The sequence below is a fragment of the Engystomops pustulosus genome, chromosome 6, assembly GCF_040894005.1.
Source record: "Engystomops pustulosus chromosome 6, aEngPut4.maternal, whole genome shotgun sequence".
Classification (NCBI taxonomy): Eukaryota; Metazoa; Chordata; class Amphibia; order Anura; family Leptodactylidae; genus Engystomops; species Engystomops pustulosus.
Window position 1 is genome coordinate 117,411,588 of NC_092416.1, and position 17,835 is coordinate 117,429,422.

General features: G+C 42.5%; 1 protein-coding gene across 2 annotated transcripts in view; it reads left to right on the forward strand.

Annotated features, from left to right (window-relative positions):
• Window positions 1-17,835, forward strand: part of DOK5 (docking protein 5) — a 114,390-nt gene that overhangs the window by 57,884 nt on the left and 38,671 nt on the right. For both annotated transcript variants that reach the window (XM_072110670.1, XM_072110671.1), the window contains one exon: window positions 14,898-15,012. In XM_072110670.1, the coding sequence (XP_071966771.1) occupies window positions 14,898-15,012 (115 nt within the window). The remainder of the gene's footprint in view (window positions 1-14,897; window positions 15,013-17,835) is intronic.

Sequence of the window (17,835 nt, forward strand, 5' to 3'; positions counted from 1 at the left end):
CACAGGGTCAGGGCAGGTGGCAGAGTTGCAACATCAAGTCCAATTCGGGGTCAGCAATGGGAGTTTAAGGCAGATGGGAAACGGGAACACTGGCACACAGGCATGCAGGACACTCAGGAACACTGAACATGGGAACTCAGGAGCAGGAACACACAGGAGCAGGAACGCAGGATACACGGAACATTGGACACGGGAACTCAGAAGCAGGAACGCAGGATACACGGGAACACACTGGAACGCTGGAGACACAGGAATGGGCATTCAACGCCCATTGGTGCAATGAAATCCTCCTATTTATTTAAGACACCATTGCTCCTTCAACAATATACTTTTTTCACAAGTAAATAGACCTTATCATGTAGGACCATTTTGCCTATTGCTTTCATTATTTTTATCCAGCAGTTTCTTCTGCTATCCTCCTCAGTTTATCCTTTCACAGAAAATCAGGACACAGATAAGGAATAATCTGAAAAGTTGATTTTAGGAATCTGTAGAGTGTTTATACAATAAATTCTATGGATTCTAACTGCAGGAAGGGAGAGGCTCCTGCTCCCTGCTAACTCTGGAGGAAAAAGATATCATGTAATGCTGCTGTATGTAGTTTGCAGGAGAGCCTTGTGTCCTTTGCCTAGGATTGGCAAAGGATCATCCCTGTACTATTTCAGACTATCCAACCAATTCTGTGATTATGTATAACTTTATGTTTCTCTGCAATTAAAGGGGTTATCTGGGTTTAAAAATCTTTTTATGGCCGGGCTGGGGAGGGATAGTTAAACATAATAAACATGTACTTACCTCCTACGGCGCCGCCGATGTCCCGCGCCGTGGTCACTTCGATCCGTGCCCCTGCAAACAAACAGGGGCACGGAAGCCGCGCACAGGGAGCTTCCGGTCCGCGTTGTGGACAGCTCCTCCCATCCGTCCCTATCTCTCAGCGTTGTAAGCGCTGGGAGATGGTGCGCATGGGAGCTTCCGGCCGGCCGGAAGCTCCCTGTGCGCCCTTGTACTGAAACCGGCGCACGGAGAAGACGGGCCGCGCCGCGGGACATCGGCAGCACCGGAGGAGGTAAGTACATGTTTATTATGTTTAAATAGCCCTCCCCAGCCCGGCCATAAAATTTTTTTTAAACCCGGATAACCCCTTTAAGGCTGTACCATGAACTCTTTGAACACTTTGTAAGGTGTTGAATCTCTGCATTAATTTATACTCCCATTCTTTCTTTTCCCTCTGTGTCTTAAAATGTCCCATTAAAATAGTAATCTGTAAATCTTCAGTAGTGTGGTCCTCTCTGGAGAAATGTGCAGTTCAGATCGGTGAGAGTTCATGCACTGATGGAGTCTCTGGCATGTTTCCCCAACATAAAGGCCTCTGGTTTGACACTGTTAACACATAATACGGTAGACCACATTAGAAGACCTGCAGGAGAAGGTCCCCTTGATCTTACATACCTGCTGTGATTGAGGTCAGGTACCTGGTTACCCATGCAAATGTACTGGCACAGTTTACACCTGCTTTGCAGGCAGGGTAAGGTACCATTTTATGATGGGGGCCTCAGGACACACCAGACAACCAGTTGTTTCAGGTTTGGTTGTTGCTGGAAGGACAGGAAGGTAAGGACTGGGAATATTTCTTTTCGTCTTGCATCCTTATGCAGAATTGGTTGGAGTTCCTTGGCAATCTGATGTAGATGATATATTGTCTGGTATGTTTGGGGTGGAAGCTGTTATTTCTCAGGTAGGTTGTTCTGTCTGTTGGTTTATGGAATATTGTAGCGGTTAAGCGACTGTCTTTAATCTGTATGGTGGTATCCAGAAAGTGTATCTCCTTATCTGAATAGCTTAGTTTCTGATTGATGGTGGGGTGAAAGTTGTTGTAGCCCTCATGGAATTGTATTCAACACCTTACCAAGTGGCATTACCATTCATGCCAGCTTCATGACCTCCTACCTCTGACCTGGAGGCCACAAGCAGATAAGAGCCAGGGCTCTCTTGTCTCACCTTACAGATTTTTTGTGTGTTTATTGCCGTCTTGTCATAAATAAGATGTCCCTGTAATTCTCAATCTGTTGTTTTAAAGTTTTTTTTGTATATCCTTTGATGATCACTGCCTAGTGTGTATAACATTCTGTGAATTTTCTGTTTCATGCATAACATAATGGGGCAGATTTATCATGCTGTCTGAAAGTCAGAATATTTCTAGTTGCCCATGGCAACCAATCACAGCTCCCCTTTAAACTATTCATGAGCACTGATAAAATGAAAGCTGAGCAGTGATTGGTTGCCATGGGCAACTAGAAATATTCTGACTTTCAGACAGCATGATAAATCTGCCCCAATGTCTGATAAAGAGAACTAGTATTCTCAAAAGCTCACCATCAAATATACTCAGTTAGCCTCAAAAAGGTATCGCCTGATTTCTTCACTCTTCTTCTACTCTCTATGGCTAACATGGTACAAATCTACACTTCCATAAACTCTTCAGCTTTTTCCACCCAGTCCTTGTTCTTCAGACACTATCTTTACATTAGCAGAGCTGTTAACTATTAATGCTCACATAGCAGCGGCTATACACTTCATTTAACTAGTTCACAGCTGTTACTTATTCCAAACTTTATACTCCTTCATGTGATGAAAGATGCCAGGCTAGTCATAATAAAAACCATGAGTATCAAAATCTGACCCATGGTATATGGGCTTTCAAGAAAATACCAATTGTCTACTAGAGCCATATACCGAATCAATCAGGACACACAAGTGGCTCCTCCGTGATGAGATTTATTGTCAACTTCAAGGACCAACCCTCCCAATAATGACCAAACAAATGGTTCTTCCTTAGAAAAAGGAGAAAAATTTCAAATATAAATAAATATCACAGATATAAAGGATATACCTTTTTATTTGTGTGTGGGGTATAGCTATAACCAACGAATATAAAATAAGGATCATCAAAGATTCGATTTTTAGAAGCTTGGTCAAATTTTTCAAGAGATTTGGTTTAGGTCCAAATACAATTGGTCCAAATCGATTTCACTACTAATGTCCTGGAAATTGGTATCTAAACCCCTCTAGTCTTATATAATACAGATTTTTCATAAAAGCTGGCCGACATTTTGAAAGATTTGTCAAAGTGTCAGGATCAGTGGATCCTCTGGACCACCGCGGGAGATGGAACTAGCCGACACCTGGGACCGGAGCCCAAGCGGCACCTGGTTTTCACCAGAGCCCGCCACAAAGCGGGTTGGACTTGCTGCGGCAGGATACCACTAGGTCGTTCCACAGGCGCGACCAGCCCGCGGTGGCAGCCGAGGTCGAGGTACCTTAGCGGATGACAGTCTCGTAGTCAGGTCCAGGCACAGGGTCAGGGCAGGCGGCAGAGATGCAACGTCAAGTCCAAGTCCAAGGTCAGCAACGAGAGGTCCAGGCAGGTGGGAGCGGGAACACAGGCACACGGAACACAGCAACACGGTGGAACTCGGGTAACACAGGACTCAGGAGCGGGAACACACAGGAATACACAGGAACGCAGGAATACACAGGAATACACAGGAACGCAGGAATACACAGGAACGCAGGAATAATCGCTTGGAAGCTTTCTCTAAGGCTATGAGGCACAAAGATCTGGCAAGGGTAACAGGAAGAGGCAGGCTTATGAAGAATTGGGCAATATGGCCAGCGCCAATTAATGGCGCGCTGGCCCTTTAAACTTGGAGAAGGTGCCGCGCGCGTGCCCTAGCAGTCGGGGACGCGCGCGCACAGCGGAGGGGAGCGAGCCAGGAGCCGGGACGGGTGAGATGCGCTGGCGGCATGCTGGCGGGGGCAGGGCGGCACGGGTGGACCACCCGTGACACAAAGTAAATCGATAAAGATTATGATTCAATTTTTGCCTGAAATATGGCGGATTCACTGAACCTATGAGCCAACAAATAGATTAGCATATAGCTACAGTCGATGTTCACAAAAGCGAAATTTCACAGCAAAGCTGCTGTAAAGGTTAGTTTTATTGTGGTAGTAGTGATAACAAAATTAGCCCAGGATTTTGATGAAGAAGAATCTCCACAAAACATCCCTGACATTGTGTCCTGGCTCAATAACCATCTGTTCAAATGCTCTCTACCTTCAGAAGTACCTATCAATGTAAGAAATTATTGTCCTCGAGGATGAAGAGCAGAATATCACACAGGAGTTGCATCACTGAGCATCTTCACTCAATCCTGGGGATTTCCTCAGCTCAGAGCTCGATTACAAACATTAAAGGACTAGTATCCAAGAAGAGATGCCAGATATCGGACTTGGAGCAGAATAGAGAAGGAGCAAGATAAAGGAATGAGTACAAAGTCTTCTCTGCTCCCAAGTCCTCTACTGCTCCAGGCGCCGCACTGCTCTGGGTCCTGATGCTGGCACACAAAACCAGCATCAGCACACAAAGCAGCTGGAGAGATCCCTGGAGCGGCACATACTTGTCAGATGTATTCACTTAAACATCAGAGATTGGTCTTTGCTGGGAGAACCACTACTGTAGAAAATGTAGCTTGATTTAATATTTTCTTCTCATTGCTACTCCAAGGCATGGTGTTGAATGCTTGGATTTTCTGTGAGCATATTATTGTTAGTCTGTCCCAGGGTCAGCTAAGTAAAACTTGAAAGGAATCTGTCAGCAGTCTTGACCTAACCGCAAACAGTTAAGAAGCAGCTCTGGAGATCTGGCAGCTTTCCACTTGGTAGAATCATGTGCACTCCTGTGTGACACCTTACAGGACAGTCCCTTTGTGGCACCGCTGTAGCAGGTCTGTTTGAATACTACAAGAAAATGTGTCACTCTGTTTTATGCAATATTCATTAAAGAATTTTTATTTATAGTATTAAGCAATCCAAAAAGTATAAAGTTTCTATCCACTGAGGGATCTTTACCATACACTACAACACATAAAACAGACATCACAATAAATAATTCAGCAATGAAAACATCATAAGTCACTGATATAAATGCAATATTAAGTGCCATTTTAAGTTACATGAGGTAAACGTGTAAATTAAGCTAACGTATGAACTGGACTAAAGTAGGCAAAGAGAAAGCTGAGACAAAGCTGTATGTACTACATTAAATGGAAGAAGGTAATGAATAAAAAGGGTATATGGGTACGTGTAATAAAAGACTGAATCAATAAATCTAACAATAAAACAATGTATACTTGACATTAGGAGGATGTAAGTGTTCTTTAGGTGTACTAAGAGTAAGGATAATCTGTCATGTTGGTACTCTGTGACAATCTGTGGAGATTGTCAAAAATAGCAGGAGCATAAATGTGGTATAATGACATGTAGTGGGTACAGAACACATTCAGACCAATTTAATTTTTTTTCTTATTTGTTTGATTGCAGCCACATGCTGTCTATTTTCTTTTGATCCTCCTTGAGATGGTTCTACTCCTTCAGCTGTGTTTAATTAAACTGATTGAAGTTGATTAAGAAATACACACACCTGTCTTCATAACACCTCACAGCTCACAGTACAGATCACATGAGAATCAGTCTAAGGAACTGCCCAAGTTGCTCAGAGACAGATTTATGCCAAGCCACAGATCTGGCCAAGGTTTCAAAAGAATTTCTGCAGCACTCAAGGTTCCTAAGAGCACAGTGGGCTCCATAATCCTTAAATAGGAGAAGTTTGGGGCGACCACAACTCTTTCTCGACCTGGCCATCCAGTCAAACTAAGCCATCCACCAGTTGGGGTTTTATGGCTACGCCAACTTGTACGCGACAGAAATGGGGGGGCGTGGCCATTGGACAACTCCACGGATTCGAACAAACCGCGGAATTTAAAAAAGGTTTTGTGTCGCAAGATCAAGCACTCACTTGCACCAGGAAGTTGAAAGTGAACTCCGGTGGACCTCAGCAGAGCAGTGACACAGGAAGGAGCTCGGACACACGATCTTAGTGAATCGTGACGGGACCAGGTAAGTAAATATTCCCCAATGCGTCTAACGTATGCACTTCAAAGTGCATTCCACCAGCTGGAGAAAGATTTGCCTAATTAAATAGTTAATATTTGTGTTAACAAACCCTTAGGGGCACATTTACTAACAACAGTGCAGTCTGTACTTTGTCCAGTTTGCGTATGTAGTGTGTAGAGGGTGTCCAATTCATGATTTGTGGTGCATGTTCTTCATGAATCTGGAGCTCCCTGCACTGGTTCGACAGTGTTAAACAATTTATTTTTCGTGCACCTTTAAAATCGGGCCTGCAACATTGTTCTGTTTAACTTTGCGTTAATGTGTCACAAGGTCCGACTGTGCACCACAAGGCACCTTTCAGTGATGAAATTTGTTCCCCTTAAAGAATAGTGCAGCCACAAAACAAAAGGAAAAACTAACACAGAGCCACGTGTCAAGTAGCAAACACATTTTTATTCTTTATGAATGCATATGAAACAACTCATCAAGCGAAGTATAAAAACAATTAAAAAGGTAAACCGCAGACAAGCTGTGTCCCTATAGCAGAAAACGCAGAAGGAACAGGAGCACCTGAAAATGCTGTTGTCCACCTTTAGAGCCCGGTAATGAACACTGTCCTCAGCCCAAGGAAACCTTTTCAGCACAGCACCGCCACCTGGTGGACGTCGGAGGAACTACCTTAATAAATCCCGGCCGGACCCGATTCCAGCTCAGAGAACGCGCCGCTGGATTGCGAATGGACCGGGTAAGTAAATCTTCCCCAATGAATCCCTACCAAATTGAATCCCCACACTGACCAAAATCCTAAAAAGGGTGGAGAGAAGCAAACCTACAATGTGTAAAATAATTACTGAATGGGCAGGACGGTGGACAAGAACAGGGCTCAGATGCGCCCCATGCGTATCGCCGCAAACTGTTCTTGTCCACCGTCTTGTTCACCGTCCTGTACATGTGTCTAGCGAGACATAGCATTATTGTCTAGTTTGGTCCCCATCTCTTCGAGTACAAAACAAAAGGGTCACAAATGTGGCAAGGACACTTTTTAAATACATGTGCAGGCAGTTTACGAATAAAACAATGTGCAAAGTTCGTCAGAAAACTGGAGCAATGACCTTAGTAAATGTGCCCCTTAGTGTCAGTATGTAGTATGGCAGTATATGATAGGATCGATCAGACAACCTAGGGTTAAAGTACCCTAGGGAGTCTGAAAAATAGTAAAAATAAAAAAGTTAAAAACAAAATTTATAATAAAAAAACCTAAAAATTAAAATCACCCCCCTTTCCCTAGAACTGACATAAATATAAATATACAGTAAAAATCATAAACACATTAGGTATTGACGCGTCCAAAAATGCCCGATCTATCAAAATATATTAACGGTTTTTCAATGCGTTTAACCCTGTAACGGAGAATAGCACCCAAAGTCGAAAATGGCACTTTTTTGCCATTTTGAAAAATATAAAAAAATCTATAAAAAGTGACCAAAAGGTCATACAGTCCTAAAAATGATATCATTGAAAATATTATCAAATTTTGCAAAAAAATGACACACCCACAGCTCTGTACACTAAAGTATAAAAAAAGTTATTAGCGCCAGAATTTGGCAAAATCAAAAAAATAATTTTTGTACAGGAGGTTTTAATTTTTGTAAATGTATGAAAACATTATAAAACCTATACAAATTTGGTATCCCCTTAATCATACCAACCCAAAGAATAAAGTAGATATGTCATTTGGGGTGCTCAGTGAAAGACGTAATATCCAAGCCCACAAGAAAATAGCGCAAATGCGTTTTTTCACCATTTTCACTGCATTTGGACTTTTTTTCCCGCTTCCGAGTACATGACATTGAATATGTAATACTATCACTATGAAGTTTAATTTGTTATGCAGAAAACAAGCCATCACACAGCTCTTTACGTGTAAAAATAAAAAAGTTATAGATTTTTGAAGGTGGGGAGTGAAAAATGGACATGAAAAAACAGGAAAGAAAATTCATCTATTTGTGTCCAAATCACTTTATAATATACTAAAGTGTATGAATACAATCCCAATTTACATGATTATCATAAGGTGCAAAGGATCAGCTGAGACCGGATATGTATCAATTGGCGTACTGCTTCGATTACTGCGAATGATCCAGTTCACATGACTAAATTCTATGTATAGAACTGTGGGTAACGGTAGATCACATGATAACAGCGGCGGATGCGCATGCGTACACACGGCACCTGCATCAAAACCGTCATCTTAAGTAAGGGAAGAAAGAATAACGTGTTTTGAGTCAAAGTAATACGTGTCTAGAATTAAAATGCTATAGGGATCAAAGCATCACTAATATAAAGTGCTAGGTGCCACAAGAACCACAGGTGTACATGCCGTAGTGATAAGCAATATCTATCAGTCGTACACACGACTTATTACCGACCCCATGATAATCACTACTAGACAAATGTCCAGTATGTGCACATATCAGGTCTGTATAATACACCTATTACGGTCCTATAAAGGGAACAATCCGCACCCATGATAGGTCCCAAATAAAGTCCCCCTTGAAATACTGAATTCTCCCACACTCATACCATAACAAACAAAAAATAATAATAAAATATGATTATCCTTAGGCTACATTCACACTAACGTATGGGGGACGTATATACGGCCGACGTATATACGGCCGATATACGTCCCCCATACACTTCTATGGGCGCACGGCACCCTACGGGAGCGGTACGGTGCCGCACACGTGCGGCACCGTACCGTTCCGTACCCGGGAAAAAGATAGGACCTGTCCTATCTTTTCCCGTAATATGGCGCCGTGCGCCATAGGTTGCTATGGAGAGGGGCGTGGATGAGCTGCGCTCACCTCCTCCTCCTCTCCCCGTACACTGCCGTTGCCCGCTACGGTACGGTACGGGCGGGCAACGGCAGTGTGAATATAGACTTACTCCTAAAGAACACCTAGATCCTCTTTACGTCAACTATTCATTTATTTTCTGATTCATTTACCTGTATTGATTCAGTGTTTTACTCACCCATATGCCCTTCTTATTTATTACCCAAAATGTACCATCGGCCATTCAATGGAGTATATACAGCTTTGTCTCAGCTTAATGTTTGCCTACTTTAGTCCAGTTCATATGAAACCTAGATTTACGCAGATAGGTGACCGATAACACATGTAACTTAAAATGGCACTTAATATTCCATTTATATCAGTGACTTGTTTATATGATGTTTTTGTTGTTGTAACAATTATTTATTGTGATGTCTGCTTCATGCGTTGTAGTGTCTGGTGAAGTTTCATTTTTTGGATTGATTAATACGATAAATAAAAATCCCTTATTGAATATTGCATATGTAACCCCTGCTTCATACAGGGATATACAGCTGCAGACACTGGTGCTGAGGGAACTTAGACTATATATACTTGCTCCTTCCTACCTCCTAAGCTTCAGACTAAAGGATATATAGCAGGGGGAAGAAGGGCTGAGGGGGCCGGAAAAAGAGAGACAGGAGCCATATTGGAGGATCCAGGAGACCTGCCATTCAAACAGACAGGAGTAAGGCGCCTAGAGATCCCGTCCAGCAGCAGAGTGAGAGCCCAGCAGGTGTACAGCGCCACAAAGAAGCTGCGCTGCATGTAAGGAGGATTCTGCCAGCAGCCCCACAGCTACTCCAGCTCCTGGAGTTCATCACCCCTTCTGGATTACAGTCAGACCCAAGTTAGTGCACCAACGCATTCTGCGGGAACTGAGCCCCAACGTATGGACTGGGTAAATGGCTGGCCAGCAGGGTATGAAAGAGAGTCTAAGAGTCTAAGTTTGTATTTCACCAGAGACTGTGTTATATTTAGTATTGCAAGTCCACTAGAATCACTGCATTCTGTACCAGTTATAACATTTCCCCACTAGGAGCATCACTTATGTTTAAGTAACAATTCATTTACTTGTGTGTTCCCTTATCCAATCAATATCTTCCTGTTTGTCACCCTTTCCCTAATAACTCTGAGCTAGGCAGGGGTTTCCCAAGTCAACCCCTGGCAGTAATGGAAATCCCTGCTGCATTCATGAAGCGCTCCAATGAAAACAGGACTTAGTGGCGGCACTGTGTCATATCAAGTTGAGAACAATTAAATTACCACACACCCAGCCCACAGAGGGTGGCCAAAGGGGTGTTACACATACAATAGAGTGTGGAATTTTCTTGAATGATTGAAGATGGTTTGGTAACCTATTTGAGCACCCGAGCACACTCAGGAGCGCACACTCTCAAGGGCTGCTACCTAACACCAGTGGCATTTTTATTGTCAACATTGATTAAATATATCTTTTAAAGGACGTCTATCTTATCCTTTTTTCTTGTGTTACATGTGAAGATAGTAAACAGAAAGGATGCGGCTGTTGTAGAAAAAAAATGGAGAAACATCTTTAATGTCCGAAACTTTTTATATAAGAGGACAGAACAGAGAGATTGGAGGAAGCAGCTTGTAGCTGCTCCTCACTTGAAGGCAGAGCTTGCCTTGAGCATGCTAGAGGGTAAAACCAGAATCACATTGATGCTGCAGCCTTTGTGACAAATACAACCATTTGAACAAGCTCTGAGCATATTGCAGGACATGTAACAAGGTTGTGTCATCTTAAGCAGTGTTTAGGCAGAAAGCTTTTCAAAGTTTCGGATAAAAAATAAGATCTTAGTGTAGAATGTAAATGCTCTACAGGAATTTACCGGGGGTACGGAAAGTATTCAGACGTCATTTACATTTTTACTCTTTGTTTCATTGCAGACAATTTTCAAGACAAAAAATGCAAATTTTTTGCTCATTAATGTAGACTCTGCACCCCATCTAGACACAAACCGAAATATAGATATTTCTGATCAATGTGACCATTCTTGACTTACCTAGCCAGAGCCCTGACCTAAACCCAATTGAGCATCTCTGGAGAGACGGGGAAAATGGCTGTCCACAGGCGGTCACCATCCAACCTGAGGGAATTGGAGGGAAGAATGGCAGAGGATCTCCAAATCCAGGTGTGAAAAACTTGTGTGAAAAGAACAAAGGGTTCTTCTATTCCATACTGAGCAAAGGGTCTGCATACTTTTGACCATGTGATATTTCAGTCTTCCTTGTTTAATAACATGGCAAAATTATCTACATTTCAATTTTTTTATGTCAAGGTGCGGTGCAGTGTGCACATTAATAAGTAAAAGAACATGAGCCTAATAAAATAATAAGCCTAATATCATGTGACCCGGGTGACATCATCACAGGTCCTGCCTGATAGGGAATTCGAGGCACTTTGATACTTCCTATCGACACATAATCTCCCAATGTGGGAGATTTATAAATCTACACTTCTAGGTATGGTACATGCAAGCTTTGCCCGCACATTCAAGTGAGCAGAACTTCTCGTAGGTGTAGCCTGTACTGTATGTACACTGTATAAGAATCAATTATTCGCCAATTGTAATCCACAGGGCATCATGTACCTTGCAACCAGCCCATGTCCCCATAATTATGTGCCCCTAAGAGGCCTCCCTAGAGAAAGTCTGGGTTGGAACAATCTAATTTTCAACCCACATAATGCCACTATCTCCTTTGCTTCCTCCTGAACATATACATAGCCAAGGGAGGCTATTACTCCAATATTTTAATGATTTTTGTATAAAAAAATGTTTGTAATGTATTGTAATGTATATAGGAGCTAATTAATTGTATATCTTTCCCCCTCTTTTTTTCTATTAACACCTTGATATGCCTACTTTCAACAACGGGATAGGAGTGGTGCAATTCAGGCCCCCATTATTTGAAAGGTATCGCTCATCAGTAAATTCTTTTGCCTAAGGCTACATTCACACGATGTATGCCCGCCGTACCGTAGTACGGCGGGCATACATCGGCGCTGCGGAGAGGAGCAGGGGATGAGCGCTGCTCACCCCGGCCCCTCTCCATAGGAAGATACTGCACACGGCGCGGTATCACGGGAAAAGATAGGACATGTCCTATCTTTTCCCGGGCTACAGAGCGGTACGGTGCCGCACGTGTGCTGCACCATACCGCTCCCGTACAGGGCCATGAGCCCATGGAAGTGTATGGGGGACGTATATCGGCCGTATATACGTCGGCCGTATATATACGTCCCCCATACATGTGTGTGAATGTAGCCTAAGGCTGCATACACACGAACATAAAAAATGGCTGTATGCTACCATACATTTTTTCAATGGGTTACGTACAGCCACACCATTTATATTGCCATTGTTAACTCCGTACCCTACCTTACTGTATACTTGCTGTATAAAAATAAAGAGAATGTAATATTTTCTCCCGTATTTCGGTGCCGTACGCCAAATAGAAGTCTATGGGTACATACATGCTGCATGCAGTTGTGCACCGTATGCTGCTGTTTATACATGCTGTATCCAGGGAGACCAGAACCAGTGGGAGGACCTTCCTGTCAGGAGTTTTGGCAGACTAGATAGTAGTAAGTGACTGTATAGTGGTACAATGCCTTTTGTGTCCATGGAATGGAAGAGGTGACTTCCCGATTGATGGCCGAAGAATGGAGCGCAGTGAAAACTGCAAAGCAAAGGCACCTACTTGGTGAGTGTGATTCGCTCCCTGTGTCCCTATCAAGTTCCCGTGTGCTATACCCACTTTCCAGTGACCATGTCCAGTAGATGTGTCCCTTGCTGCCATGTGCATTCTATATGTGTCCCCTCTAGCCATGTGCCTGTGTTTCTTCAAGCCATGTGCAAGTGACTCCTGCTGCATTGGGCATAGTAGATGTGACTCCTGCAACGTTGTGCATAGTAGATGTGACCCCTGCAGCATTCTGCATAGTAGATGTGACTCCTGTAGCATTGTGCATAGTAGATGTGACCCCTGTGGCATTGTGCATAGTAGATGTGACTCCTGTAGCATTGGGCATAGTAGATGTGACCCCTGTGGCATTGTGCATAGTAGATGTGACTTCTGTAGCATTGGGCATAGTAGATGTGACCCCTGTGGCATTGTGCATAGTAGATGTGACCCCTGTGGCATTGTGCATAGTAGATGTGACCCCTGTGGCATTGTGCATAGTAGATGTGACTCCTGTAGCATTGGGCATAGTAGATGTCACTCCTGTAGTATTGTGCATAGTAGATGTGACCTCTGCAGCATTGTGCATAGTAGATGTGACCCCTGCAGCATTGTGCATTGTGGACGCAGTCATGGATGTAGGACTGTAAGTATTTTTGTTTAGCTAATAGTTTACCGAGAATATTCATTCTGCATGAACTGGTTGTGTCCAACGATCCAGGGACAGACAACCAAACCAAAGAAATACCTGCAGCACCACCACCATTGCCACTACATACACCACCACCACAACCGGACGATCGAAAATGTTGCACTACTGGAGGTTGTGGAACAATTGCGCCAACGAAGACGCCCCAGAGGGTGCTTACATTAGGGCCATGGTGCCCAAATTAAAAAATGTCCCTCCGGAGGACAGGGGACACTGCAAAGCAGCTATTTTTTCTTTTATCCACACAAAAATGAGGTGGGTCTGTTCTTAGACAAACACTGGGGGAGAGTAGGTGGCCAACTCCCTCCCAGCCCTTCTCCGCCTGGCAGATACCACCCTGTGTATGAAGGGCATCATCCTTGTATGCCCTTGGATAGACATGCTTCAATGGGTCCTTTTTCCAGGTTTGAGTTGTAAATTATTTTTTTTTCTTATGTATGTAGTTGAAAAATTTATGGAAATAAAAACTTCTCAAAAAAAGGCTTACATTCTTTTTTTGTTAAAATTTCTGGGAAATGTAGTGGAAATCTACCTGATCCTGAGTTTAAATAAAAAAACAAACAAATTTGAACTACTTTCACACAACTCAGCCCGTGCATACATGCTGTATGGCGGCACAATCCCACAGGCTGTACACAGTGCTGTGTATGCGAGTCCCTGCAGTATAGAAATAGTATAGAAATATATTGCAGAAACATTCCCCCTGCGAGGCGATCAGCCAGGGCGGCACTATTCAACTATACAAAGGCTGATTGGGGCATTGTCCCTGCATAAAATTTGTATATAATGTGACCACAGCAGTTTGTGCAGCCTGTGTGATCGAGCAACCATGCAGAAAGTATACACAGACTGCACACAGTTGTGTGTAAATGGCAATAATCCATCATTCTCCACCCCCCACCCAACAAAACACAAGCGTTAATGTAAAATAATTTATTTTCTTGGAGGTCATTTGACTCTTTTTTTAATCCTGTTGTGCAAAATACAAAATTAAAAAAGTTTTAAGCTCGCAACCCTTGTCAAGGGGGTTGTGAGTCCCCACACTAAACTACCCGAAACAAAAAATAAAAAAATTGTCCAGAGCCTCAAAATCTGCCGGGGAACTACACCCTCTGAGGAAACAAAGTAGGAGGCAAACTGCTCACGAACAAAGTCCTGCTGCTCCAGGTCATCCTTGGAGAGTTTTGCATTACCTTCTTAATATTGTCCATCTGAATAGAGCTATGAAGAACCCGCCACGTCACTGCTGAGTTTTGTTGGTGGAGCGCAAAAGACAGTTTAGGATTGCAGTCAGGTTAAGTAAAAGTAGGACGATAGGTTGACATCGTATTACTTCATTATCCATGGAAACCATAACATTTTTTTTGTGAAAATGTTAATACTTTAGCTGGTAAGAGAGAGTGAGGTCAGGATGTTTACTGCTTTGAGCTTTGTTCTTCAAATTATAGCTATTTGTACACTTTGCAGACTAATCAATAATTGTTGCTATTATATGAGGGAAGGTCGGGGGCTGCTGGATGTATTGCTATAATCTATAAGCACATGTGTAGGTATTGTTCCATAGACAAATTTTTTAAAAGGTAAAATGTAAGAAACATTTTTTTTTCTTTCACTTCTCAAACTGAACATCCATAAAACCTTTCTTATTCTAGATAACAGAACTTAACAATGTAAAAACCATTGTCAGACTCCCTAAAACCACCAAGAAGCATGCATTGGGAATATTCTTTAATGATGACACCTCAAAAACATTTGCTTGTGACTCAGGTAAGGCCCCTTCTTTTCCCAATTACAAAGGATATAGTTATATACAATGTGCTCCTTCCTCATGGGCCGTTGTCTGATCCAGTCATAGTTTAAAAAACGTTAACTATATACGATCGAGAACAGTTGACATATACTTCACGCCCATTAATATCTACCATAATATAAGGGATTCAATGGAGAGAAAATGTTTCATTATTCTGGGAATAAACATAGCCTCATCTGCCGAAAAAGATTTATGACAAATTGGAGTAATTATTTTGTGTAAATCAATTTGTATGTTGCTATGGATAGTAAAAAATACTACTGGTTCTTATTTCTCATACTAAATTCTACCTGTTTCATATCTATCTATCTATCTATCTATCTATCTATCTATCTATCTATCTATCTATCTATCTATCTACCAATCATTGTCAACTAGAAATGAAGTCATAGGCCTATTGCCTAAGACTTGCATCACACTTGCATCATAAGCTTGCCTGAACTTCCAGCCCAAACACTTTGATCGAAACTGAACTTTAGTCAGCCACCAATTGTGCAAGTTCTCCCTGTTATTGACATCATAGGAAGACCTCAGCTATGAGAGACAATATGTGGAAACAAATCCAGAAAATCACATTGTCTGATTTTTAAAGCATTTATTTGCAAATTATGGTGGAAAATAAGTATTTGGTCACCTACAAACAAGCTAAATATCTGGCTCTCACAGACCTGTAACTTCATTACCTGTAGTAATGGCTCCTGTTTGAACTTGTTATCAATATAACAGACGCCTGTCCACAAACAGGATATGTGGGAATGGTCTGTGGTTGTGGTCCAAAAGGATGGCACACTCAGAGGTAGGTATATTACAGGTTTTATTAATGGTCTTTGAAACACAACACGTTTCGGGGTAAGGGACTTCTTTCTCAAGTGAACAAAGATTGAATACAGTGACAGAGAGTGAAAGATTTCAACCCATAGGATAAGGAGGGCAGATATATATAAATAATATAAAAAAAATAATGTATTAAAGTAAATATGTGGAGCTACAAATTTCATATTAAATATAATATAATAAATATATATAATATTATATATAATGTGTGATTCATATATATATATATATACACTCACCGGCCACTTTATTAGGTACACCATGCTAGTAACGTGTTGGAACCCCTTTTGTTTTCAGAACTGCCTCAATTCTTCGTGGCATAGATTCAACAAGGTGCTGGAAGAATTCCTCAGAGATTTTGGTCCATATTGACATGATGGCATCACACAGTTGCCGCAGATTTGTCGGCTGCACATCCATGATGCGAATCTCCCGTTCCACCACATCCCAAAGATGCTCTATTGGATTGAGATCTGGTGACTGTGGAGGCCATTTGAGTACAGTGAACTCATTGCCATGTTCAAGAAACCAGTCTGAGATGATTCCAGCTTTATGACATGGCGCATTATCCTGCTGAAAGTAGCCATCAGATGTTGGGTACATTGTGGTCATAAAGGGATGGACATGGTCAGCAACAATACTCAGGTAGGCTGTGGCGTTGCAACGATGCTCAATTGGTACCAAGGGGCCCAAAGAGTGCCAAGAAAATATTCCCCACACCATGACCCCACCACCACCAGCCTGAACCGTTGATACAAGGCAGGATGGATCCATGCTTTCATGTTGTTGACGCCAAATTCTGACCCTACCATCCGAATTTCGCAGCAGAAATCGAGACTCATCAGACCAGGCCACGTTTTTCCAATCTTCTACTGTCCAATTTCGATGAGCTTGTGCAAATTGTAGCCTCAGTTTCCTGTTCTTAGCTGAAAGGAGTGGCACCCGGTGTGGTCTTCTGCTGTGGTAGCCCATCTGCCTCAAAGTTCGACGTACTGTGCGTTCAGAGATGCTCTTCTGCCTACCTTGGTTGTAACGGGTGGCGATTTGAGTCACTGTTGCCTTTCTATCAGCTCGAACCAGTCTGCCCATTCTCCTCTGACCTCTGGCATCAACAAGGCATTTCCGCCCACAGACTGCCGCTCACTGGATGTTTTTTCTTTTTCAGACCATTCTCTGTAAACCCTAGAGATGGTTGTGCTTGAAAATCCCAGTAGATCAGCAGTTTCTGAAATACTCAGACCAGCCCTTCTGGCACCAACAACCATGCCACCTTCAAAGGCACACAAATCACCTTTCTTCCCCATACTGATGCTCGGTTTGAACTGCAGGAGATTGTCTTGACCATGTCTACATGCCTAAATGCACTGAGTTGCCGCCATGTGATTGGCTGATTAGAAATTAAGTGTTAACGAGCAGTTGGACAGGTGTACCTAATAAAGTGGCCGGTGAGTGTATATATATATATATATATATATATATATATATATATATATATATATATATATACACATGTATATATATATATTTATAAATAAATGCATGTTAAAGCTAAGAACATTCTTTATTATAGATAAATAGATATCTAGGAACAAACATACATAGCCACGTAATTAATATTAGTAAGCATGTAGGGTTATAAATAGAGATGAGCGAACATACTCGTCCGAGCTTGATGCTCGATCGAGCATTAGCGTACTTGTAACTGCTCGTTGCTCGGACGAGTATTTCGCCCGCTCGAGAAAATGGCAGCTCCCGCCGTTTTGCTTTTTGGCGGCCAGAAACAGAGCCAATCACAAGCCAGGAGACTCTGCACTCCACCCAGCATGACGTGGTACCCTTACACGTCGATAGCAGTGGTTGGCTGGCCAGATCAGGTGACCCTGGGATAGACTAGCCGCTGCCCGCGCTGCTCGGATCATTCTCTGTCTGGATGCCGCTAGGGAGAG